Source organism: Rattus norvegicus, chromosome 10 (genome assembly GCF_036323735.1).
Source record: "Rattus norvegicus strain BN/NHsdMcwi chromosome 10, GRCr8, whole genome shotgun sequence".
In the NCBI taxonomy this organism is placed as follows: domain Eukaryota; kingdom Metazoa; phylum Chordata; class Mammalia; order Rodentia; family Muridae; genus Rattus; species Rattus norvegicus.
In genome coordinates, this window is record NC_086028.1 from 66,367,630 (window position 1) to 66,392,099 (window position 24,470).

The window sequence follows — 24,470 nt, forward strand, 5'->3', positions numbered from 1 at the left end:
GTTAGGAATTCTAGGGAATTGTGGTTGGAAGTAAAAGCCTAGAGAAACTGTCACCATGTCAGCACGGCATGATTCTGCTCAAACAAGAAGTTATTTCCCACCCAGAGGCTTCCAAAGGGGATGCAGTTATGATCAGCAAAGGTACTTTTAACCATGTGTCCCATTTAGATATCCTCTGAGGAGCCACAGAGAGCAAGGTGCTCAATGTGACCACTGGAAAGACAAGGTCAGTCAGTTTCATGGGGCAGAACCTTAGGCTTGAGAGAGGATCAGATGGTGGTGAGAGGCCACACCGGGTTTATATCTAGCCTGAACTTGCAGACAGGGTTAGGAAGATCCAGGGTAGCAGACAGAGCATGGGAGCCCAGGAAGGCAGGTCTCTGTTAAGGTTTTCTGTCCGGGGTAGCCTTCTCTGTCTCTCCCTGTTTTATATATAACACTTACATCAGGTGGTGTTTTGCAGCACCCAGGTTTTAACCTATTAGTGGATCACGCCGTCAACTAACAAAGCTGTGATTTAGGATAAAATACACAGTGTTTACATCTTATAAAGGTAAGCACTGTCGGTGAAACTCTGTAAACCTTTCTCCATGGTTTTTGGCTGGCGGGCCTGAGACTTTCATTAGCCCTCAGAGACAGAGACCTAGATGCAGAGAAAAGACAGAAGGATGTGGCCACTTCCACAAGACCAGCTTTTAATATGACTGTGGTTCGAAGCACGAATAAATAAACTCAAAAAAAAAAATGGAAAACCCAAATCGAACCTTAGAACATCAAAACCGAAGACCGTAAGACAAAGCGGAACAAAACAAATCTTCCATAGACAAACAAAAACAGTCCCCGCCCTAAACAAAACAAAACAAAACAAAATCAGACTCTACAGCTGTGTCACAGGGAGAGAACAATGTGGCTCCATGGACAAATACTGGGGTCACCCGGGCCACTGTACCTCCTTCACGGGTGCTGGGAAAAGAAGGAGGTTGGTACTGGTCACCTTTAGTGCAGTAGCCCCTTGGGCCAGTTTGGAGGACAAGGCTAAGAACGGTCACAAACAACACAAGGATCAAACGTAGAGAGTTCTGTGGTTTCCTTCTTGACTGTGCAGTTTCGATTCCGGAGCTGGGCTCAGGGTGACTTTGGGGCTGGAACCTGGTCCCATTGCCTGGGCAGCGGAGTGGGCCCTGGAAACCGCACGGAGAAAATATCACGTACAAGTCGGAAGTGGAGGTGGCGCTGTAAGAAGTCTGAGCATGCAGGTGCTTTGTACATCTGGCAGTGAGATGTGATGGCAGGTTAGTTCTTGGACAGTTCCGGAGTGCGACTCATCGGTCCTGCGAGGGACATGACGCAGGGCCCGGGACGGTTCATGTCAGATGTGGCCAGGTGAGGTTTGGCAGAAGTTCGCAATGTGTGCATATGGGGGGCTCTGCTTCTTTCAGTCGTCAGGGGCGATCCCACCTGCGCTTGCTGTCTCCTGTCCTAGGTCTTGGGCCTTTAAGGTCTGTTTGGAGGTGCTGCGTTGCCTGAGAGGTGTCAGCAGGCAATCTCCTCCAGGGTGCCCAAAGCTGTCTGCAGGGGCACGTTCACAGTGTGGCTGATGGTTTCAGAGTGGTTTGGCATTGTGTCACAGGTGCTCTACAGGGAAAAGAAAGGGGGGCATCCGTCATTCATTCAGAAAAATTTACTGCAAAGTCCTGTGAGGCAGGGTGGGAGCCTCTAAAACACTCCAGTGGGCAAGCAAAGGTAACACAGCAGTTGACTTGGTTCACTTGTGATGGTTTCGGGGGAGGGCAAGATGGCCGGACTTGGAATGGGCGCCTGATTTTTCTAGAGCAGTGGTTCTCAACCTTCCTAATGCTGTGACTCTAATACCGTTTCTCTTGTTGTGGTGACCTCCCAACCATAAAATTATTCCGTTGCTCCTTCATAACTGTGATTTTGCTATTGTTATGAACTTTAATGTATAGTTAATGTATATTTAATGTATATTTAATCTGATATGTAGGAGATCTGGTATTGCCTACACAAGCTAGTCCACAGAGAGCTGGTCTTACCATGTTCTCATCGTGGCTCCCTTCCTCTTCTTCTTTGCCAAGCAGGTCTAATAGCTTCTCTTTGATCAGCTGTAAGAAAGACAGGGCATGGAGAGTCAGGTTGGGAGGACAGTGCAAAGGCCAGAAGCCAACCTTGGGGGTGAACCAGGGAATCACATAGGCAGTGACTGCGTGGGCTGTGGTACATACAATGGCAAGAGCTCTGCCTGGTGGCCATTTTCCCAAGCTTGCCTTTTGGACTCCATGTGACTTGGTTGCTCCAAATAGATCTTGGAGGAGGATAGGGGAGGGCTCTGCCTTGCTGCGTGACCTGCTTTCCCCAGTACATAAGCTAAAGCTGCTGGTATCCTCAGATCCCAAGGATCCTGGGGAGTATCCTGGGACCTCTTTTTCAGTGTGTAGCTCTAGTTGGCTTCAAGTTCACCATCCTCCTGTCTCAGCTTTCCCGCTGTTGAAATTTCAGATATATACTACCACACCCAGCTCTGTTATTCTCTCTCAAGGGCTGCTAACACCACGTGATGAGGGCACGCCCAAGGTCTTGACACTTTATTCATAGCAGTGAAGGGTTGTTCTTAAATATGCTATCCAGTGTGGCTCAATTTGCCATCCACTTTGTACTGCTTTTCACAGGAATTAATAAATAAAGTGAACAAGAATCTGGCTTGAGGGGTTGGGGATTTAGCTCAGTGGTAGAGCGCTTGCTTAGCAAGCGCAAGGCCCTGGGTTCGGTCCTCAGCTCCAAAAAAAAAAAAAAAAAAAAAAAAAAAAAAAAAAAAAAAAAATCTGGCTTGATTTGGGTTGTACCAAAATCACCACTAGGGGAATTTTTTTCTTTCCTTGGGAAACACAACGAGGAGGCGGAGAGTTAGAGTCTCAAGTGACTCTGCACTGAGGGAGAGTTATAGGACCCTTAGAACCATCACTGGTCTCAGGGAGGCACACTCAACATGGTGTCTACTGCCCATCTGCTAGGGACATGGAGGTCTCCAAGCAACCACCGGGGCAGGGTGGAGCTGGCATGGCCCTCTCCATAGGTAGGTTAGCCTACTAACTCAGCCATTCTTCGGACAGCCGGCCTAGCCTGGCTTTCTGCTCAGATTACTCTGGGCATAGTAGTCCGGGGCAGGCTTACTTTTGCCTGGGTTAGGAAGTTGTAAGAGCTGGCATGCTCCTGGGCCTCTTTGAGAATCTTTCAGAAACATGGCCCCAGGTGCCTCTAAGGGTTATGTCTCCCCAGACTGTGAGTGGCAGAAGTGGCTGGTAGGCACTGTAGTCTCCTCTCTGGGGATTGATGAGGATTACTGGGGAATGCCCCCTCCTGAGGGCTGGCTAGGCCCTGGAAGACAGTTCGTAGGAGACAGGCCTCTGGGAGGACAGACTTATGGATAGTGTATACTCCTGAGTGTGCTGTGTGTAGTATGCAGATCTATGAATGTGGTTTGAATGTGTGTGTGTGTGTGTGAGTGTGTGTGTGTGTGTGTGTGTGTGTGCGTGCATGCACACATGCATGAGTGCTGTGTGAATGCATGTGGTACACTGGTGGTTTATGTATGCTTAAGTGTGTTATGTGCGTGATGCATGTGCATGTAATATGTTGGGTGTGTGATGTGTGGTATATAGATGTGGGCTCACCCAGGGTATGAAACCTTGCCCTGGTCCCTCTGTGGAAGGGACTCAGGGCTGTCATCTGCACAGCCCAGCCTCTTCTCATCCCTCTACTTCCTGTTTGTGATGTTGGACAGGTCCAAAGAGAGGAGGGCTGCCTTTTCCTTCACATCCACCTTTCCCTAAGGCCCCTGCCCCATGCTTAGGAGAAGTGGCTTTGTGTGGGTGGAATGAAACTATTGCCTCAGCCATGCTTGGTTCTGTGTCTGGGTATTCTGCCATTTTGTCGTTTCCCCAAGGGTAACCCCAAATCTTACCTCATAAATATAATCAAAGAGCTCTAGTATTGTGAGGAGACTAGCACCAATGAACAGTCCCATCTGACCACCGATGTCACCTGCAGAGGAAGGGCAAGGATAGAGATTGGGTTTTACACACAGATCTAGGAACGGGCAAAGAGACGATGAACTCGGAAGCCGGAGCGCTTCAGTGTGTCCCCTCCAAGATTAGCCTGGGCCTGGCCATGGGAGGGCCAGTCCTTTGCCAGGCCCACCTTCACTTTGATTGACTCTCAGAGCCAAGTATGTCACTAGCCAGCAGGGTTGGAGCTGGTCACTCAGTGATCAAGTCCATGGGCCTACATAGGGAGCAAATGAAGTCCTGAGTGGATGTGTATTGTTGACATGGGCACTGCCCTGCTGAGGACCCCAATGCTGATACCTCATGGGAAAGGCAATACCTTCCCTGGGTGAAGCTCAGAGGGATGGCAAACCCTGTCTCAGGTCTATGTGTGAAGATAGATAGTGTGTGCAGAAAATCTCCACTGTGGACATCTCCCCCAGATGTTTGTAGCCTGAAGACTGCTCCTCCTGAGATCAGCAGAGCCCGACTTCTTGTTCATCTGTATATAATAACCACAGCTCCTTATTCAGTAGTGTGTAATAACCCTGTCCATTTGTTCAGCTATATGTGATAACCTTATCTACCTAGGCTCAAGATGGCTTCCTTCTGTTCCTGTCCATCCCCTTTGCTCTACTGCTGGGTAGCTATGTGAGCATGTCAGGTATGAGAGGCGCATTTGCACTGATGTATGGCATATCTGGAATGCAGTTAGTATAGACAGGGTACAGAATTTGTGTAGGTAGCGCGTCTGATCATCACTTTATGTGAGTGTATCTCTCTTCCTAGGTACACAGAGTATCTATGTGTGTGTGATAGATGTGGCTGGAGTGTGCCTGAGTGTGTATAACATGTGTGAGCATTGTGGAGGTGAGGGTGTGCTCCTGTGTGTGCTATTGTAGGTGTATGTAATGAGTATGTGGGCATATCGGCATGAAGTGTATCTGCCTGGGTTTGTTGTGTGCATGGATGTGCCTCTGAAGCTATGCATTGGGACAAAGGGTTGTGCAGATGTGTGTGTGTGTGTGTGAGTGTGTGTGTGTGAGTGTGTGTGGGTGTGGGTGTGAGTGTATGTGTGTGTGTATGTATGTGTATGTGTGTGTGTATGTGTGTGTATGTATGTGTATGTGTGTGTGTGTGAGTGTGTGTGTGTGAGTGTGTGTGGGTGTGGGTGTGAGTGTATGTGTGTGTGTATGTGTGTGTATGTGTGTGTGTGAGTGTGTGTGGGTGTGGGTGTGAGTGTATGTGTGTGTGTATGTATGTGTATGTGTGTGTATGTGTGTGTATGTGTGTGTATGTATGTGTATGTGTGTGTGTGTGAGTGTGTGTGTGTGTGAGTGTGTGTGGGTGTGGGTGTGAGTGTATGTGTGTGTGTATGTGTGTGTATGTGTGTGTGTGTGAGTGTGTGTGTGTGAGTGTATGTGTGTGTGTATGTGTGTGTATGTGTGTGTGTATGTATGTGTATGTGTGTGTGTGTGTGTATGTATGTGTATGTGTGTGTGTATGTGTGTGTGTATGTGTGTGAGTGTGTGTGTGTATGTATGTGTATGTGTGTGTGTATGTGTGTGTATGTATGTGTATGTGTGTGTGTATGTGTGTGTATGTATGTGTATGTGTGTGTGTATGTGTGTGTGTGTGAGTGTGTGTGGGTGTGGGTGTGAGTGTATGTGTGTGTGTATGTGTGTGTGTATGTGTGTGTATGTATGTGTATGTGTGTGTATGTATGTGTGTGTGTGTGTGAGTGTGTGTGTATATGTGAGTGTGTGTGTGTGTTGGTTCTGGAGCATCATGGGTACATGGATCTGTAGGTTGGTGTCAGTTTCAGTGTGCATGTTGTGGGTATTAACATGGAAGGGTCGAGAGGCGCATGTATAGGCAGCGATGGGAAAAGGCTGAGCCGGACCTGATGGCTGGAGGTTTGTGTGTGGCCCATACTTCCCTCACAGGAGGCACAGATGGCAGCACCATTTCCTCACAGGCCATTCTTGGCAGGAACAAGATGCTGGGAACAAGCTAATGCTTATATCAGATGTAGACATGACAGATTCAAACCTGGACCCCTCTCTCTCTCTCTCTCTCTCTCTCTCTCTTCCCCCCCTCCTGCCCCGTGTGTGTGTGTGGGAGGGAGGGAGGAGGGAGAGAGGAAGGGAAAGCAAGCATGAGTAAGTAAGGGTGCACGGTGCATGTTTGATCCTCTTAGGGAAGGAAAGGGGAAATGACAGACCTCCAGCGGTGAGTGAAGGGCGCAGTCTCTGTGGCTCAGGATCTTTCAACACAATAACCGTGGAGCCTACATGACAGCTATCTGCAGATAGCTGGCACTGAACAAAGGTTTTGTCCCTACCCTCCTTGGTGGAATATAGAAATGCTCACACGGCCCTGGATAGGGCTGGGCTCCTGGCATGGTGACTATCCAGGTGCCACATGCTGCTACTGATGGACTTTATCTGCGCTAACTACTGCAGTGACCTGGGTGTGATGGTTCATCTCCATTGTTGACTTGACTAGATTGAGAAGCGTCTTCGAGATTGGTAAGGCAAACCCGTGGGTAGGCTTTTAAGGACATTTTCTAAGATGATTAACTAAGAGGGAACAACTCTTTAATACGGCAGACACCATCCAATGGGCTGCAGCTGTGAGTGGAGTAGATGGGGAAAAGGAAAAAGGAAAAAGGAAAAAAGGAAGAAAGAAAAAAAGGAAAAGGGAAAAGGGAAAAGGAAAAAGAAGAGAGTCTGCTGGCACAGGCGTATTTGCTTCTTCCTCCCTCCCTCCCTCCCTCCCTCCCCCCCTCCCTCCCTCTCTTCTTCCCTCCTCCTTTCCTTCCTCCCTCTTTCCCTCCTTCCATTTCCACTTCTGCTCCCTGTCTTCTGGTTGCCATGTTCTGGCTGCTGTATCAATCACACGGTTGCTCAAACACTGAACTGAAAACCCTGAAATCAGGAACCCAAACAAATTCTTTCTACCTTTAAGTTGCTTTAGTCATGAAAAGTCAAACCGACAGGGTAGGTGATAGGAAGCCTATTTTACAGAAACTCAAGGTTCAGCAAGGGGAAGCTCCTTGTCAGGATCCTCAGAGCTACCCTTCAGAACGGTAGTTCAAATCCTGCTCTTCCTTCTATGCTTCCAGGTGGAGCCTGCCCCTCCCCCTCCCAGGATGCTACTATCAATTTGCACTGTGTCCTTTCTTTAGAGTGGGTAGGAGGTGGCACAGGTTGAGGGGCTGGGCCCTTGACCAGAATGGGAGTGTCCAAATGGGTAGGGTAGAGTAGAGTAGGGTAGGGCAGGGTATGGAAGGGTAGAGGAGGGTAGGGTAGGGCAGGGCAGGGTTGGGTAGGGTAGGGTAGGTTAGGGTTGGGTAGGGCAGGGTAGGGTAGGGTTGGGTTGAACTCAATTCCTTGTATACATTACTTCCCATCAGGACCAGGGCAGCCAATGTGAATTATATGGGAGTGGTAGTCAGATTGGTGGCCATCTGCAATGATAATCTCTTCTTTCCTGTTTCAAAAAGAGCTCTGGGTTCAGGGGACACCAGTCAGCTTCTCAGTGCATTGCTGTCCAGGTTCCACCAGGGTCCCTGAGAGGTTGGATTCCTGGGGACATTCCCTCCTTCAATGCTCCTGCTAGCACGTAGGCCCTGGGATGCTAACTCCAACTTGGACACAGAGACCTATAGAACCCAAGAATGCAGGCCTGGAGAGGCCCTTGAGAGACCTTTGTGTTCATTGCTCACCTCACAGAGGAGGCTAAAGCCCAGGCTGAAGGTTGAACTGGACCTATAGCCTTTGCCACAGCAACCATAAAAGAGTAACTATAGTACATTAAAAGGTTTGCCCCCTTGGGAGGCCTACACGTCTGCCTGCCTGCCTCCCGCCCACCTCTCCACCCCCATCCCTCCTAAGAGAGGTGGAAATTTATGTGACAGACATTACAACTCACCAAGTAAGGCAGCAACTTCATACGCCTTCTTCTGTTCAATTGTTTCGTAATTGAGCGCCTCAAAAAATATGTCCAGAACAAGAATGTTCTCTCTGCAGAGGGAAGATTAAGCACCACAGTTTGTTAGAACCCTCGGCATCCACAGATCGCTAATCCAGCTTTCCTGTGGATGGATGGAGAAGGGAGGTTCAGGGAGCTGTCCAAAGGTAGAATTCTAGAAGCAGAGGCTGCTATCAGCTGTGACCCTGTTTGTCCACGTTTGTCCTTGGCTCTACCCCTGTCTCCCTTAGTATTCTTTCTGGAAATCTATCTTAGACCCACACACATTCCTGAATCTTCTAGAGCCTGCATAGTGACAGACATTACAGTATGCAAATGAGCCATTGATCTCTTGACTAGATTGGTTTCAGTTTGGGTGTCTGCTTCATTCAGATGAACACCTAAGTCTTTATGGTCCATTCCTGAGAATGCCCATTTTCCTCCTGAGATCCCTAATCAGCCTTTTGGGGTGGGATGCCCTGACCTGGCATTGTTCAGTCTTTTGCCAGAGTTGGGGGAACTGTAAGGAGCAAGCCTGTGGTGGCTGGGTGTTCCTGGCAGAAGTCCTGGGCTCCTAATGCGCTTTTCCCGCAGGCAGGTGTGTTAATGAAACGCATCTTGGCAGGGAAATGCATTCCTACTTTCAAAATGTCTGCTAAACAGCAGGGCCTGGGATTTCCTACATTCTAGCCTCTTTCTGTGGGGGGTTGGCATGCCCTCCATGCCTCTTGTTTTAAACCTGTTGATCAGAAGTCATCTCAGGAGGGGTCGGGCAACTGTCCTGGAGTGGGAGAAAGTCTGGGAGAGAAAGAACCAAGTGTCTTTCCACACTGGAATTTCACAGCAACAAGTAGGCTCCCTTTCCCCCATCTGGCTTCCACCTGGAGGGGCGTTCTGAAACTGTGTGTTGGTTCCAGTTAAAGATGAACACTATTCGGTTTCTTGGTCATACAAGCAACATTGCAGATGCTCCACAGCCGTGCATGACCAGTGGTTACCACATCGGGCACCACAGCTGTAGAATCTATTATTCCGAATGTTCTGTTGGGGAGCAGAGTTCAAGAACACAAATTTGACACAGGCTGTTGTCACTGCTCTTGGTTGCCCATGCAAACTAGGTAGTAAGACTTAATGGTAAAGACATTCTACATATTCTGGTGGCAGGGCATAGAGAGTCAGGCATGAGTGGAGCCGGAAGCTACCTCCCTTCTGACCAGTTTTCAAGGTGCTATGCAGGTGCTGTGATAGAAGAGTCATCCACGGTCTCACCCAGTTGTGAACCCTGTGAGATTCAACACTAACCAGCCGGGGAAGATGCGGCATGGCACAAGATGGCATGATGGTTATGGGATAATGCACTGCTTTCTGATTACATTTGAGGCCTGCTCCACATGGAGGAATCTATATTTGCTACTGTAGACCTCAAAAGCTCATGGCTGGGGAGAGCATAGCCTCTCCCAGCCCAGGGAGAAGGGAGGAATCTAGTACTGTTGTTTTGCTAAAAGGACATGTGTCAAAACCTCCTTCTTCTAAATACTTATATTTATAACCACTACTTACTGTTAGGTCATCCTATAGACCTGTGGCATGTCCTATTTTCCCTTTGTCTCTAATGTATCCTGTGCCAACTCTGTCCTAAGTCCCTACCAGGACACTGTCTCCTGCTCATTTACCCCGTGAAAGGAGATGTGTGTGTGTGTGTGTGTGTGTGTGTGTGTGTGTGTGTTCTGGTAGTTAGTGGAAAGCCAAGAATAAGAAGAACATGTATGGAGCATCCCACTATGATGGGTGCACAGGGCAGCAGTGAAGGAGGACTCAGAATGGGGAATTATGTTAGAACATGGGAAGGGGGCTGTCTGCCATGTCCTCCTGCGGTGTATCTCTGTCCCTAGGATTACACATTAAACTGTCTGCACTGTGGTTGACAGGTCTTTATTGATGGTCCCTTGACTCTATTATACTATTTGTCGTGTCTGCTATCCCAAACTAAACCACGTTTTATAAAGTTCTTATGTCCTCCGAAAATCTGCAAAAGTCAGGTTGGGATTCATTTGGAGACTTTCTTCTTGGGGTCCCTTTCCACTCCCTGCCACCCACCTCTTTCATGGTAGCTCTCTTTATCTCTCTTACTCTCATTTTAAGTAATTTCTGCCAATGAAGCTCCTTTCCAGACTTTAAAGGGAAGCCCCTCTTTCAGGTCCCAGCAAATGTTTTTGGCCTGCTGTCTAATATGCTCCCATCATGAAACCTGATTACAGTCTTGAGTCTTTCTCCTGATAAACCTCTTTCTTCTCCTTCTACTACTTCTCTTCTTCTTTAATGTTTTTTACATGTGGGTGTGTGTCTTGGTGTGCATGTGCACCTCTGGGTGTGTGTGCGTGTGTGTGCATGCGCGCACCAACAGAGGCAAGAAGAGGGTGTCAGATTCCTTGGAGCTGAAGTTACAGACATTTCTGAGCTGACACCGGTGCTGGGATCTGAACTCTGGTACTCCAGAAAGAGAGCAATATGCACTCTCAATGGCTGTCCATCTCCCAGGCCCAATTCCACCCTTACACCTGAATCTCGAAGGATATCATGTGTCAGCTCCTTTCCCTGAACAAACCACGTATTTAACTGCCAGTCACCCACCACAGCAATATTATAAAGGCAAATTCCACGGTGCCTGGGAAGGAAACTAAAAGAGGGAGGCCATAATCTAACTTTCCAAGGCAATGCCATTTAAATAGAGACAGGTACCATGAAGACCAGTTAGGCAGAGTGGCAGGAAAAGTGTTCCCAGAAGAGGGAACAGAAGGCTCCAGATCCACACAGAGAATTATCCATTCTTTAGAAAGGTCAAGCTCTCTCTGAACCTCACCCTGAGCAAACAGCAGTCAACCATGGTTTTCCCTCCGAGTCTGCATAACTCAATTATAGGCAACATCGCCCCAGACGTCATTGCCCTCTGCAGCTTTCAATCCCGCACTTATCTCCCCAGGAGGCTTCAAGCTCTTTGTGGCTTTGTCTTCTGAGCTTGGCACACAGCAGGTGCTCAATTAATGTTTGCTAAATCGAGCTAACTGCTTTCTTTTTTTTTCTTCCCCCCCCCTTTTTTTTTTGTGCCTCTTTCTGAATGCCACTCCCCTCTTTCTCCCTTCCCACTTAACTTACGAGATATATTTTTCCGATTTGTTAAATTTCTTCTCTAAGTACTTGGCTGACGTCTTGCTGGGGATCTTCACCATGGAGAGCTCTTTGTTGTAGCGTGTCAGGTTGCAGGGTGTCCTGCAGAGACAGTAATTGCTGTCCTTTTCTGCCAGTAGACCTGGAGGAGAGAGGAGAGGGTCTCAGGCCAGTGTGTGTGTGTGTGTGTGTGTGTGTGTGTGTGTGTGTGTGTGTGTGTGTGTAGGATCTCTGGCCCAGCCTACCTGGATTCTAGGCATTAAGAGGCAAGCTAGGGAATTGTTGAGATGGCTTGTTTTTTCTTCTGCTTGCTGCTACTGTCCTCTGGCACTTTCAAAATTGTTGATCCATTGCCACTTTCAGGACAGTTCCCAGGGAGGCCTGGCCCCTCCCCTTCTCAGGACTTTCTCCTCTGTGTCTAGGTTGGAGTTCTGACCCACAAAGTGAGTTACCCTAAAAGCTAATGTGGAGAGCACCTTGCTTGGAACTCAGGACTTCATGTGGTTCCTGTTGGTGCTCCCTATAACCAATGCCACACTCTCTGCCAGCTGAGAGGCTACCCAGGGAAAGATCCCTGAATCCTCTCCCTGGAGCAACTTAACTCCTCCCCCAGCCCCTACACAACTCTCCTTTTCCTCTCCTCTTCCAACCAAGCCCTCCAGTTTTGACCAAACTTTAGCCAGGCCCTCGAGAGTTGCTTCCTCACTGCTCAGCCTGGCTTTGGCAAAAAACCTGTTAAAGGTAGCATAGAGAGAAGTCCCACCTTGACACTCTGTCACTCTGACCTGCTTCTAGGAAGAATCCCAGCCCTGTGAGTAGTGATGGGCCCTTCCCCTGACATCTCCTCTGTAGATTTTTCATCTCCTGAACCCTTTACCGTGCTTGCAGATGACAAGCCCCTGGCTGTCTGTTACGTGCTGAGATGAACCCTCTTGCTCCCCTCTTGCTATAGCCTTGATGCTTAATTGCAAGGGTCCAAAAGTTTCATCGTTAGCAAAAATAATTATTCTTTCAGCTCCCTCTTTTGTTCTCACTGGCCTCTGTCTTTTTCATTTGGTTTTGTTATCTTCATTCCAAAGAAAGACTTTGTATACATTGTAAACCCCCCCCCCACCCCATCTACAACACCAGTCTTAGCTTTGCTCTCACTTAGTGCTACCAGCAGCAGCTGCTGCAGGGGCTTCACCATTGTTTCCTGGGGCGGGAGAGAGGAGAGATAGACCTGGGCTACCTCAACCCATGGCTGTGTGCTCCCCCTCCCTGCTGGTTTTCCAGATGGGGAGCCTGCAGTTATTTTAGCCCTCAAATGCTCTGGAGGTTATGAGAGGAGGGGTTCCAAGAGAAATGGGGAGCTGGCACCGATAGCACAGTGGGACTTGGGATGGCTTGTGTTTGCACGCATGAAATGGAAGAGGACCTCTCCTCTCTGCCGCTGCTTCCTACCCCTTGGGCTCAAAGCATGTGAAAGACATTCTGCTTGCACATCAACTTGTTGCCTCTGTGTGTGTGTGTGTGTGTGTGTGTGTGTGTGTGTGTGTGTGTTGGCTTCACCAAGCTCTTTCAGGCCACCCTCTTTCTATCTCTGCCCTCTCCTTGTAGCCTCCATTCCCTGTGAAATCTCTCTCTCTTTCATCAGCATCTCTCTGTGCCTCTTGCAGCTCTTATCCATGAGGCTCCAGGAGAGCCCTCCTCCCCTCTCTTCCTCTCCAGCTTCCGCCGCTACTCCATCCTTGCAGAGTTTCTTTGAGCACATCCCTTCCCAGCTCCTTTTGCCACGGTTGATTTTGTGTCCCCACCAGATGACTCCACTATCTTCACCTCACCCCCCCTCTCCCTCTGTTTTCCCAGTACTGACCGAGGGCAGGCTCTGCACACTCCTTGTGCTGCTCAGGGGTGCAGAAAGGGGCGTCCCCTATAGGAAAGGAAAGCAAAGAAAGAAAGACCATTAACAACATGGGCAGGTCCACAGACGCCAGCAGCAGCTCAGTGGCCCAGGTACTGAATGGATTCCAAACCCACGGGGATAAGCTGTCTTCAGGGGACAGTCTGGTGGGTGCCACTGTTCAGGGTCCTCAGATCTGGTGGTGACTTCTGATCTGCTCTGTGAGGAGGAGACCAGGAGAGCTGCCCGGCTCTCTTCTGGTGCTCTGGTGGATGATGGGGCAGCTTGTCTGGGAGACTGGGGACCAGACATGGTCCTAAGGTTCTAAGCCAGATCCCCTGTGTTAGGCTTCCAAGTGGAAAGACATGGACCTTAGCATCTGCCCTTCCAGACAGCAAGCTGCTGGCAGTAAGGTAGGCTTGGAGCAGGGGTCTGTGGCATCCTGGGGCTGCTGCTTCTCAGAATACCACATTGCTACAAGCAACCAGGGCTGGCCCTGTTCCTCCCCACGGCTCTGCCCATCATCACATAGAGTTGAGATGTCACGGGTCATGTCATGGGTTTGGAATGATTGCAACCTCACTTTGTCTGCTTGCCTCTGGCTTAGGTTTTATGGGAGAAAAGCTCATGGCTGGTTTAGTCTGAGCACCAGGCAGGGAACGCTTACTGATGCTCGGCCTTCCTTTCTGGGAACTCTCGGCAGAACACAAATATTTTTTTTGTTTGTTTGTTTGGGTTTTTTTTGTTGTTGTTGTTGTTGCTGGTTGTTTTATTTTCCCTTTCCCCCTATGAAACGTACAGTCAAGATCCCTCAGGAATATCTTTTTGACACCTCTTCCCCCACCCTGGAGACTGTTTTTTCTTTAGCACTGAAGGGCTGGTGCAATTCCCTTTTCCAATAATAACACCTTAAGTGATGTGGTTTCCATTTTGCCCTGTCTTCCAGGAAGCTCATTTTAGTGTCATTATTTAAAGCAACATACATGCACTCTCTTGCACTGTTATAAGTCTGCAGTCAGCACAGGTGTCATTGGTGATGGGAGAAAATTATGGTCTTTCCTGGGTCTAGGGGACAACCCACTGCCTTTGTAGCTTCTACAAGCCACAGTCTGTGTCTTTCCTCAGAGCTACCTCTGACCCCAGTCATGGAAAGTGATGCAGATTTCAAGACCCAGAGTGGCTAGATTGGGGCCACACCTATGTCTTTCCTTCCTGATATTAGTGACCTAAAGAGTACTGGCAAAGTCTCTTTGAAGAGAGGCCATTTTAAGGATCAACAATTCTAATTTTGAATGACTAAGATCATGACTGATCACTAATGAAATAATTCAAAATTCAGCCATGAGGATACTCACTTGAGAGTTGTCACAACAAAAATGACAGGTATTGAACCCGTGTGTGTGTGTGTGTGTGTGTGTGTGTGTGTGTGTGCACGCGCATGCGTGTGCACATCCACCACAAAGGTTCCATTAAATAAGCTTAAATAATGTAGGACATAAGCCTAGAAGAACAAATATCAAAAGAAACAGTTCAAGCACACAGTAGGTCTTTAGCAGAAGTGATTTCTTATATTTTTGGTTGTGAACCTAGCCTTTAATGGGCCGAGCCATCTCTCCAGCCCAGAAGAGATTTCTTATTCCAAACTCTTCTTACATTAATATAACCACCACTGACTTTTGTGGTGCTCAGGGCATTTAAAAATCAAAGATAATGAAAGTAAGAACAGAGAGGGTTAGTAATGTGGACCAGCCCACACAGTAGGTGGAGAAGCCTGAAATAGAAGCTAAGGTCCATGCCTACCACCCCACTTACCAGACCTTGCTGCTACTCTCCCACCCACACCAGCTTCCACTCCACACTCAAGGCTCTGACGTGCTAACTGCCTCTAATGAGACCGCAACGAGCGTTGTTAGTCTGACGACAGAAGTGTCAGCACAGGCACACATTTATTTGCTCACTAATAGACTTCTGCCGCACCCGAAAGAGTGCTAGACATTTGGGTGCATGAAGGGAAACATCTGGATGAAAGCCACAGACATCTGGATATTCCAACAGACACATTATCAGGATGCATCCGATTATCTGGACGCCGAACTCAGGAGGCAAGAGCAGCAGACAACTGGCGAGCATATGGAACATTGAGATGGAACTGATGCACACATCTGGGCACTCCCGCATACCGGGATGCCGCCCTGGTCGCTGGATGGAGAGTTTCCATCTACCCCTGGGTTGCCAGGCACCACAGCCTCCCTAGAGCACTATTGCATCCTCCAGGAGTGGGGGAGGTGTTTCCCGGGGACACCGGCACCCACCTGGCATGTGGACCATGCGGCAGTTACAGTTCTCCACGATGTAGCGGGTCTCACAGTCAATCCGACAGGCTGTGATGCTGTAAACAGGAAAGAAGTCGAGTCCCATCTCTGAGGACCGGCACTCCCCCCATGGTGGGGGCAGATATGTGAGCTGGAAGACAGACAGGGGGGAGGATGCAGTCAGCTCTGGCAGAGGATGCTCATTCAGTCTCCATGGACTCCGCGGCGCAGTGGTTTACCTGCTCGACTGGCAAATAAGCAACTGGGCATCTTCAGGTCCACTGGCCTTGAGGACCTTCACCATCTGTCTCCTGTCTGAGGTTTCCCACCTTATCTGTGCCAGTTTTGATGGCATTTTGCTCTCAGTTTTTTTTACTTAAATATTTCAATTTTTTGCGTCCATGTGTGTGCCTGTGACTATGAACATATGTACATACGTGTACCCGAAGAGGCCAGAAAAAGACACTGGATCCCTCGGAGTTGGAGTTACAGGTGGATGTGAGCCACCATGTGGGTGCTGGGAACTGAACTGTGGTCCTCTACAAGGACAGCAAGTGCTCTTGACCGCGTGTGCATGCACACACACACACACACACACACACACACACACACACACACACACCCTCACACACACACACACACACACACCCCAAATCTTTTTTGGGGGAGAGTTTTTTGGAAAGAGTCTCACTACATAGCCCTGGCCACTCTAAAACTCACTTTGTGAACCAGGCTGGCCTTAGATATACAGAGACCTGCCACCCTCTTCCTCCTGAGTGCTGGGGTTAAAATGAAGAGGCATCCCACTGGCCACACTGAAAATGCACAGTCTGAGTTCTGTCAGATGTGTACCCTCCACCCATGTAAACACCGCGTTCAACAAGACACTGACATGTCTATCCCTACAGAAAATGAATTCATGTCTCTTCCCAGTCTGTGCCCCGCCCCCATCCTGGGTGACCACTCTCACGAATTCTGTTACCACTGTTAGATTACCCTCTTTTCATACAGACAAACTTCAAATAGATAATTTAACTTCAATTTTCAAAATCAAGTTCAATTTCAGATTTTAAGTAGGGAATCGATGGTTTTCCCCATGCACTTTCTGCCTGTCTCTTTCCCTCACAATGATGGTTTTGTGGTTGTTCCGCATGGGGGCGCACCTGCAGTTCGTTCCTTTTCTGCTGAGTTGTTCTTTAGCTTAGGAACACATCCGGTTTGTTTACCCATTCACCTGGGTGTTTGGATTGATCCCAGAATTTGGTGATTATGAAGAAGCTCCTGTGAGTATTTATTTAATTAATTTATAGGCAAGGTTGCATTTAGCATAGGCTGGCCTCAAACTTGTGCAGCCAAGGCTGATCTTTTTCTTTTTAATCTATCTATGTATCTATGTATCTATGTATCTATGTATGTATCTATGTATGTATCTATGTATGTATCTATGTATGTATCTATGTATGTATGTATGTATGTATGTATGTATGTATGTATGTATGTATCTATCTATCTATCTATCTATCTATCTATCTATCTATCTATCTATCTACCTATCATTTTCTTCACATCCCAATCATAGTCCCCCAGTTCCTCCCTTGCAAACGCTCTCCCCCTCCCCCATTCCCTTCTCCTCTGAAAAGATCGAGGACCCCCTGAGTACCAACCCACCCCGGTATATCAAGTCACTGCAGGACCAGCTATACCCTCTCCCACGAAGGCTAGACAAGGCAGCCTAACTAGGCGAACAGGATCCACAGGCAGGCAACAGTTAGGCACATCCCTTACTCCAGTTGTTGGGGGACCAAGACCAAGCTGCACATTTGCTACATATGTGAGGGGAGGCCTAGGTCCAACCCATGTGTGCTCTTTGGTTAGTGGTTCAGTCTGTGGGAGCCCCCAAGAGCCCAGGTTAGTTGACTCTGTTGGTCTTCCTGCCGAGTCCCTATCCCTTCCAGGTTCCTCAATACCCCCCCCCCCAACTCTTCCACAAGACTCCCTGAGCTCCGCCTAATGTTTGGCTTTAGGTCTCTGTCTGTTTCAGTCAGCTGCTGGGTGGAGCCTCTCAGAGGGCAGTTATGATAGGCTCCAGTCTGCAAGCACACAAGAATATCATTAATAGTATCAGGGAGTGGTTCTTGCCAATGGGGTGAGTCTCAAGTTGGGCCAATCACTGGTTGGCCATTCTCTAAGTCTCTGCTCTATCTTCTTGTAGGCAGGACACATTACGGGTCAAAGGTCTTGTGGGTGGGTTGGGATCTTATCCCTCCAATGAGAGTCCTGGCCAACGCTAACTAACCTTGACCTCCAGGTGGCCCTGTTTCCATCTCCCAAGGGCTAGATTACAGCCATGTGCGGCCATGCCCAGCTAAGTATTATTTATGATTCATTTTGCAGACATTTTAGATTCTCTTGAGTGAATCGCCAAGAGTGGAATAGCTGATTCTGATTCATAAATTAGTTATACGTATAATTTTATAAAAATTGGCCCGGCTCTGGTCTAAAGTGGTTCTACCATTCTTTAATGCGTATTTCTTATTTATCTTGTGCCAGTGTCTGTGCCAGGTGAATGTATGGAGGTCAGAGGCCAACTTGCAGGAGTTGGTTCTCTCTATGCACCATGTGGGATTCAGGGATCAAACTCAGGTTGTCGGGCTTGGTGGCAGGTGCTGTTACCCACGGAGCCATCTTTCCAGCCCCCCATCTTAATTCCACGAGGAGTGAATGACAGCTGGGCTCTCTCCACATCCAGGCCAACGCTTTGTTTCATTGTTTCCTTGCTGGCTTTAGTTATTTTTGTTGGGGCTCAGCTGTAGCAAATCCGGGTGTTTCTGTTTATAGTCTACAATGACTGATGATCTTGACCACAGCCTTATCAGTTCTTATCAGTTATTCATGTTACATTTTTGCGACACATTAGTCTTTTGCCTATTAAGAAAGCCTGTTCATATTTTGTCTTTATTATCGAGAATTCTCTGAAAGAATGGTCTGAATTCAAGGAAGGTCTGAGTCAAATATGAAGTATCTTTTTTCTCGATAGTCTGGGTTTTACTTTTTCCTAATGGTGTCTATTTTTTCCTATTTTTAAGGCCGACTTTATGAATGCGTAATTTATATATGATAAAATAGATCAAGTTTAATGCATAACTGCATGAGTTAACTTTTTAGATTCATTTATTTTATGTGTGTGAATGGTTTGCTCACACCTATGAATGTGTTATCATGTGAGTGCCCTTAAAGGCCAGGAGAGGATGTCAGAGCTCCCGGAACTGGAGTTACAGGTGACCGTGAGCCACCACGTGAGTGCTGGGAACCAAACTTCAGAAGTACAACAAGTGCTCTTAACTGCTGAGCCATCTCTCCAGCACCTGGAGTGAACCTTTAAGAAAATAAATATCCTCGTGGTGGTCACTACAGTCAAGATCTAGAGTACAGCTAATGTCCTCCAAAGCGGCCCACTTACATCGTCCACCCCTCTTTGCTGACCCTCAGGAAGCCTTCCATCTGCTTTCGTCTTTATAAATGACTTCTATCTGTTGTAGGATCACATCTAAATAGAATATGTATTCCTTCATGGCTGGCAGCTTTCTCTCAGCAAAATGTTTGTGGCCTCTATTCATACTCTTGAGCTTATTAATAGCTTAATTTTTTGAGAGCTTGAATTTTATTTCTTTGCTTATAGTTTTCTATTTTGTCCTGATCTTTTTTGCTTAAAAATTTCAATGTGGGGGTTGGGGATTTAGCTCAGTGGTAGAGCGCTTGCCTAGGAAGCGCAAGGCCCTGGGTTCGGTCCCCAGCTCCGAAAAAAAAGAACCAAAAAAAAAAAAATGTCAATGTGATGTTGGGGAAAAAAAATCCAAGAGGGGGTGGGTGTTTTCTGGTCTTGTTTCTAATCTTTGAAAGAAAGGGCTTATTATTGCTCCATCTCTCTCTCTCTCTCTCTCTCTCTCTCTCTCTCTCTCTCTCTCTCTCTCACACACACACACACACACACACACACACACACACTTCTGTAGACAGAGTTTCTCTGTGTAGCCCTGGCTGTCCTGAACTCACTCAGTAGACCAGGCTGGCCTTGAATTTAGAGATGCGCCTGCTTTTGCCTCCCACGTGGGCCACCACCATCCCACCATTAAATATTAGATATATATTTTTGTTAGCTGCCTCTGTTGCATTGAGAACATTCTAACCTATTTCTAGTTTGCTAGACAAAATGTTTTTTTTAATGTTTTCAGTTTGCTAATTAAAAATGTTTAAATTATGTGTGTGTCTCTATGGATATCAGATGCATGCAGAAGTCTGGGGACACCAACAGAAGGCTTAGGGTCCCCTGGTCCCCTGGAACTAGAGCTACAGACAATCGTGAACTACCTTGTGGGTGCTGGATCCAAACCTGGGTCCTTAGCAAGAGCAGTGAGCAACTTAACCAGTGAGGGATCTCTCTGGCCCCTCAATCTTTCATTTCTTTAAAAAAAAATAGTCATGTTTCTTTACATGTTGGTAAAGATGGTCACCATGATCCCCCTTCTTTATCTGACTCTTAGGGTGATTGGTGTTGATTGATCTGGCCTTGATTGATCTGGTATTGATTGATGTGGCCTGATCTGCAGTCCCAGGAGAAACCCTACATGCTCATGACTTACTTTCTCTTTAGATTTTACTAGGTCTAATTTGCAAATATTTTCAAAGGAAGCTTTGCCTCTGTATTTAGGAGGGAATCATATTTACTTTTCTATTATGATACCTTTATATAATTTTGGTTAGCCTAGGTTAGTTTCAAACGAACTATGTGGCTCAAATGACCTGTACTCCAAGACCTACCCTCTCAGACATCTGAGGGTTACAGGCTAGAGGCATCATGGTTTGCTTTTAAATTATCCTTTGAAATTCTGGCTTTGGAATTACGTTAACTTCGTAAAAAGTCGTGAGATGTTTCCTTTGTCTTTGTTTTCTGACTTTGTATAGACATAGTATCATTTTTTTTTTTAAACTTAGATGCTTGATTGGATTTACTGGTGAAGCCATCTGGACCTGGTGCTTATGTGTGTGAATGCAGATAATTTAAAATTACAAATTTAATCCCTTTAATAAATGCAGAGGCATGAGTATTTTCTATTTCTTCTCGCACCAATTTTGGTGACCTCTGCTTTAAAACATCTTTATTGATTCTTTGAGGATTTCTTACACACATGCAACTCATTCTGACCACGTTCCCCCCACTCCTCCCCTTAAGTCCTCCCAGATACTTCATCACTCCTCCTCCCTTCGGTTACTTGGGTTTCCCCCAGCCCCATGGAAAGGGCTCATTTTTCCAAGTTTCCGAGCTGATTATTATATGTTATGTCCGTTTGCCACTTCAACATGCCTGTTGAACCTGTCGTGATGTCCTCACATACAGATGCGGTGACTTACGTTTTCTCACTCGCCTTGCTATTGGCTTCTGATTGAATTATACATTGGTCAGAAAACATATTCCTTGTGGTTTCAGCACTTCAAAAAGTGTTGAAATTTGTTCTGTGGGCCAGCTTGTGGTGGGCCCATCTCGATGCGTGTCCCATAGTCACCACCGAAATATTTACGTCCTGTAAATGTCTTTTGTTACGGTTCCTTCCTATCCTATTAGTGGGGGTTTCTCTTGCTGTGATAAGGCACTGTGACCCAAAGCAGCTTGAGGAGCAGAAGGAAAGGGTTTATTTCAGCTTACAGCCCTTAGGTGGCATGCCAACACTGATGTCAAGGCTGGAGCTTGAGGCAGGAGCTGAGGCAGAAGCCATGGAGAAAGGCTGCTCGCTGGCTTGCTCCTCACGGCTTGTTCATCCTGCTTTCTTATGCACTCCAGGACTACAGCCCATGGGTGGCGCCACCCACCCATAGTGATCTGAGACCTCTCACATAGGTCATCAATCAAGGCAGCGCCCCACGGATGTGCCTACAGGCCAATCTGTGGAGGCAATTCCTCAGTCAAGAGTCCCTCGCCTCCCATCAGTCTGTGTTTGTGTCAAGTTGACGAAAACCAACCGGCACAGTTTCATAAAAGACAATCAGGTTAAGTCACTTGATAGTGTTGCTCAAATCTTTGATTCCTTTGATAATTTTTTTTTTTTTTGCTTACTTGTTGTGATTTGGACTCAAAATGTCCCTGGCATGTTATGCGTTCAGTGTTTGGTTCCTAATTGGAAGTGCTATTTTGGAAGTACTCAGGGCTTTAGGAAGTGGCACTGAGCTCAGAGGAAGTAGGACCCTGGAGATGTACCATGAAGGCTGAAGAGGTATGTGATTCGAAGTCCCTTGTTTGCTCTGTGCTTCCTGTCTTCCACGAGGGGAGTATCCGGGTGTACCACACCCACACTGCCATCAAGTTCTCTGGTCAAGTGCACGGGCCAGATCACCTGAAACCATAGGCTAAAATAACTCCTCCCTCCTTCAGTTTGCCTCTCTGTGGTATTTTGGTCACAGCTATGCAAAAGTTACTAATACACTGCATACATGTCAACGACAGAGGAAAGGATGTTACAATCCATGCAGTTTGTCCCTTTCTCACTGTCAGTTTTTATTTGGATATTTGTGACCATATTGGACACCGAGGCATTTAGGACTACTCAATTTTGATGAACAGATCTTGCTACCATTATGAGATCATCATCTTCACCACCTGTGGCATCATGGCCTCGAGGGTTTACGCACTAGACAAGGCTGTTTCCTAACGCCACTGCCCCCATCTCTCGGTCTCCCCTCCGTTCGTTCTTTCACTCTGTCGGGATCTTCCCATGCTGAGGTGCATTGAATGCTGCTATTCATTCTATCCAACAACCTCTTCCTTTTAATTCAGAATTGAAAGATTTTGAGATTTTTATTTTATTTTATATGTACGAGTGCTTGCCTGACTGTGTATTTGTGTACCTCATGCATGCAGGATACCAGATCCACTGGGCCTGGATATAGATGGTTATATATCCATATATATATATATATATAGGTGGGTGCTGGGAATCGAACCTGGGTTCTCTGGAAGAGCTTCAAGTGCTCTTAAGCAGCAGGCCACCTCTCCAGCCCCTTCCTAGGGAGTTTTTTTTTTAAAATCTATTTACACTAGGTACAATCTTTGACATGCAGTTACCGTCTTGTTCTTTATTTCCTGCTTGTTTCCATCACTGTCTCATACTTGTCCTCTTCCCTGGCTCCTTTTGTATCGACGATTTTAATAGTTCATTCTTCAGTCTCTGTTGGACTCTGATTTCTATCACTTTGCACTATTATTATTTTTAATTGTTGCTCTATTAGGACTATTCGTCTTTATCTTATCACAGTCTTACCTTGAATTAATGTTGCATTACATCACCTGCCAGCCTATTTACGTGTTTTGTCTTTTACCACGTCTACATATCCTGCAGAGACTTGCTACGGAACACCGGTAAGACCATTTTTTGTCTGACGTAGCCTGTTAACTTTTAAGATAGCTGATGAGAAGGAAACTTCGGTTTTATATTTACCACATCCACACTGTTTAGGTTATTTCCCCTATAGATCTCACACTTCATCTGACGCCATTTTCCACTGGCTTGAATTCTTTTCAACATTTTTTCCCCAGAATGGGTTTACTTGTGGCCAACTTCTTCAGGTTTCATCTGTCTATACAGTGTCTTAGTTTTATTCTTTCTCAAGCATATTCTTCTGGCTGTGTATACCCTCCGAGCTGGGTAAGTGCTTCCTTTGAGCGTTTCAAAGATGTTCCCCCCACCCCTGTTCCCTACTGTTTCTGACGAGAACCAGTGATAATTCTCCGTATGGATTATTCATTTTCAGTGCCTCCCCCCAACCCCCGTTTGAAGATTGATTCTCCATCTTTGATTTTTGGAGGATTTTGGTAATATCATTCCTCGGTGTGATTTTCTTTGTATTTTTATTGTCTGGGTTGCTGAGGATCATGGATCTGTGAAATGATGCCTTTGAACGAATTTAGAAAAAGACAAATCAATATTTCTTTAATTATTTCCCTTCTTTCTTCTCTGGAATGCCAATTTTATATATGGTATCACCTCTCTCTATAGTTTGTATGGGCTCAGTAGACTGTCAGTGGAGCTCTGTTTACTTTTAGTCAGCATTTTCTTTTTCATCTTGTCTACCATTTGAACAATCTCTCTCTCTCTCTCTCTCTCTCTCTCTGTGTGTGTGTGTGTGTGTGTGTGGGTCTATGTGTGTGCACGTGTTTGTACGTAGGTGCATATGGCAGCCAGGGGTTGACAGTGGTTATCTTTCTCAATTACTCCCCACCTTAGTTTTCAAAACAGAGTCTTTCTCTCACAGGACTTGAAGCTCACAGACTAGGGTAGGCTGGCTATCTGGTGAACTTCACAGAGCCACTGGGTCTCCACCACCCCAATGCTGAGATTACAAGTATTTGATGCTATACTGGCTTTTTACATGGATGCTGGAGATTCAAACTCATGTCCTCATGCTTGCCCGGGACACACTCTCTGAGCCCTCTCCTGAGCGCCCACCACGTGGATCACTTCTCTCAACTGTCTCCAAGTGTGATGCTCCTTTATCTGTTTTCTGTCTAATCTTCTATTACACATCATCCCACATGTGATGGTTTGTATATGCTTTGCCCAGGGAGTGGCACTCTTAGGAGGTGTGGCCCTGTTGGAGTAGGTGTGTCACTGTGGGCATGGACTTTAAGACCCTCAGTTTAGCTGCCTGGAAGCCACTCTTCCACTAGCAGCCTTCAGATGAAGATGTAGAACTCTCAGCTCCTCCTGCACCATACCTGCCTGGGTGCTCCATGTTCCAGCCTTAATGATACTGGACTGAAGCTCTGAACCTGTAAGCCAGCCCCGATTAAATGTTGTCCTTATAAGAGTTGCCTTGGTCATGGTGTCTGTTCACAGCAGTAAAACCATAAGACACCACACAACATGGTATACAAGCCAGACACTTCATTTGTCATTCTAAAATATCTGTTTGGTTTCTTTAAAAACATTTTCAAATCTTGCCTAAAAAATAAATAAATAAAATCTGTCATTATTTACACTCTTTTCTGCAGAATTACTTAACAGGCTCAATATTTCTCACGATAAA

The 24,470-nt window shown here is 46.8% G+C and overlaps 1 protein-coding gene across 2 annotated transcripts in view; it reads right to left on the bottom strand.

Moving 5' to 3' along the window:
* Positions 1-678: 678 nt before the first annotated feature.
* Asic2 (acid sensing ion channel subunit 2) overlaps positions 679-24,470 on the bottom strand; it is a 1,069,930-nt gene continuing 1,046,138 nt past the window's right edge. The window contains 7 exon segments of one of the 2 annotated variants that reach the window (NM_001034014.1): positions 679-1,635; positions 2,055-2,123; positions 3,980-4,059; positions 7,998-8,089; positions 11,190-11,343; positions 13,057-13,113; positions 15,396-15,546. In NM_001034014.1, the coding sequence (NP_001029186.1) occupies positions 1,534-1,635; positions 2,055-2,123; positions 3,980-4,059; positions 7,998-8,089; positions 11,190-11,343; positions 13,057-13,113; positions 15,396-15,546 (705 nt within the window). In that variant the 3' untranslated portion in view covers positions 679-1,533. 2 annotated transcript variants of the gene reach the window in all.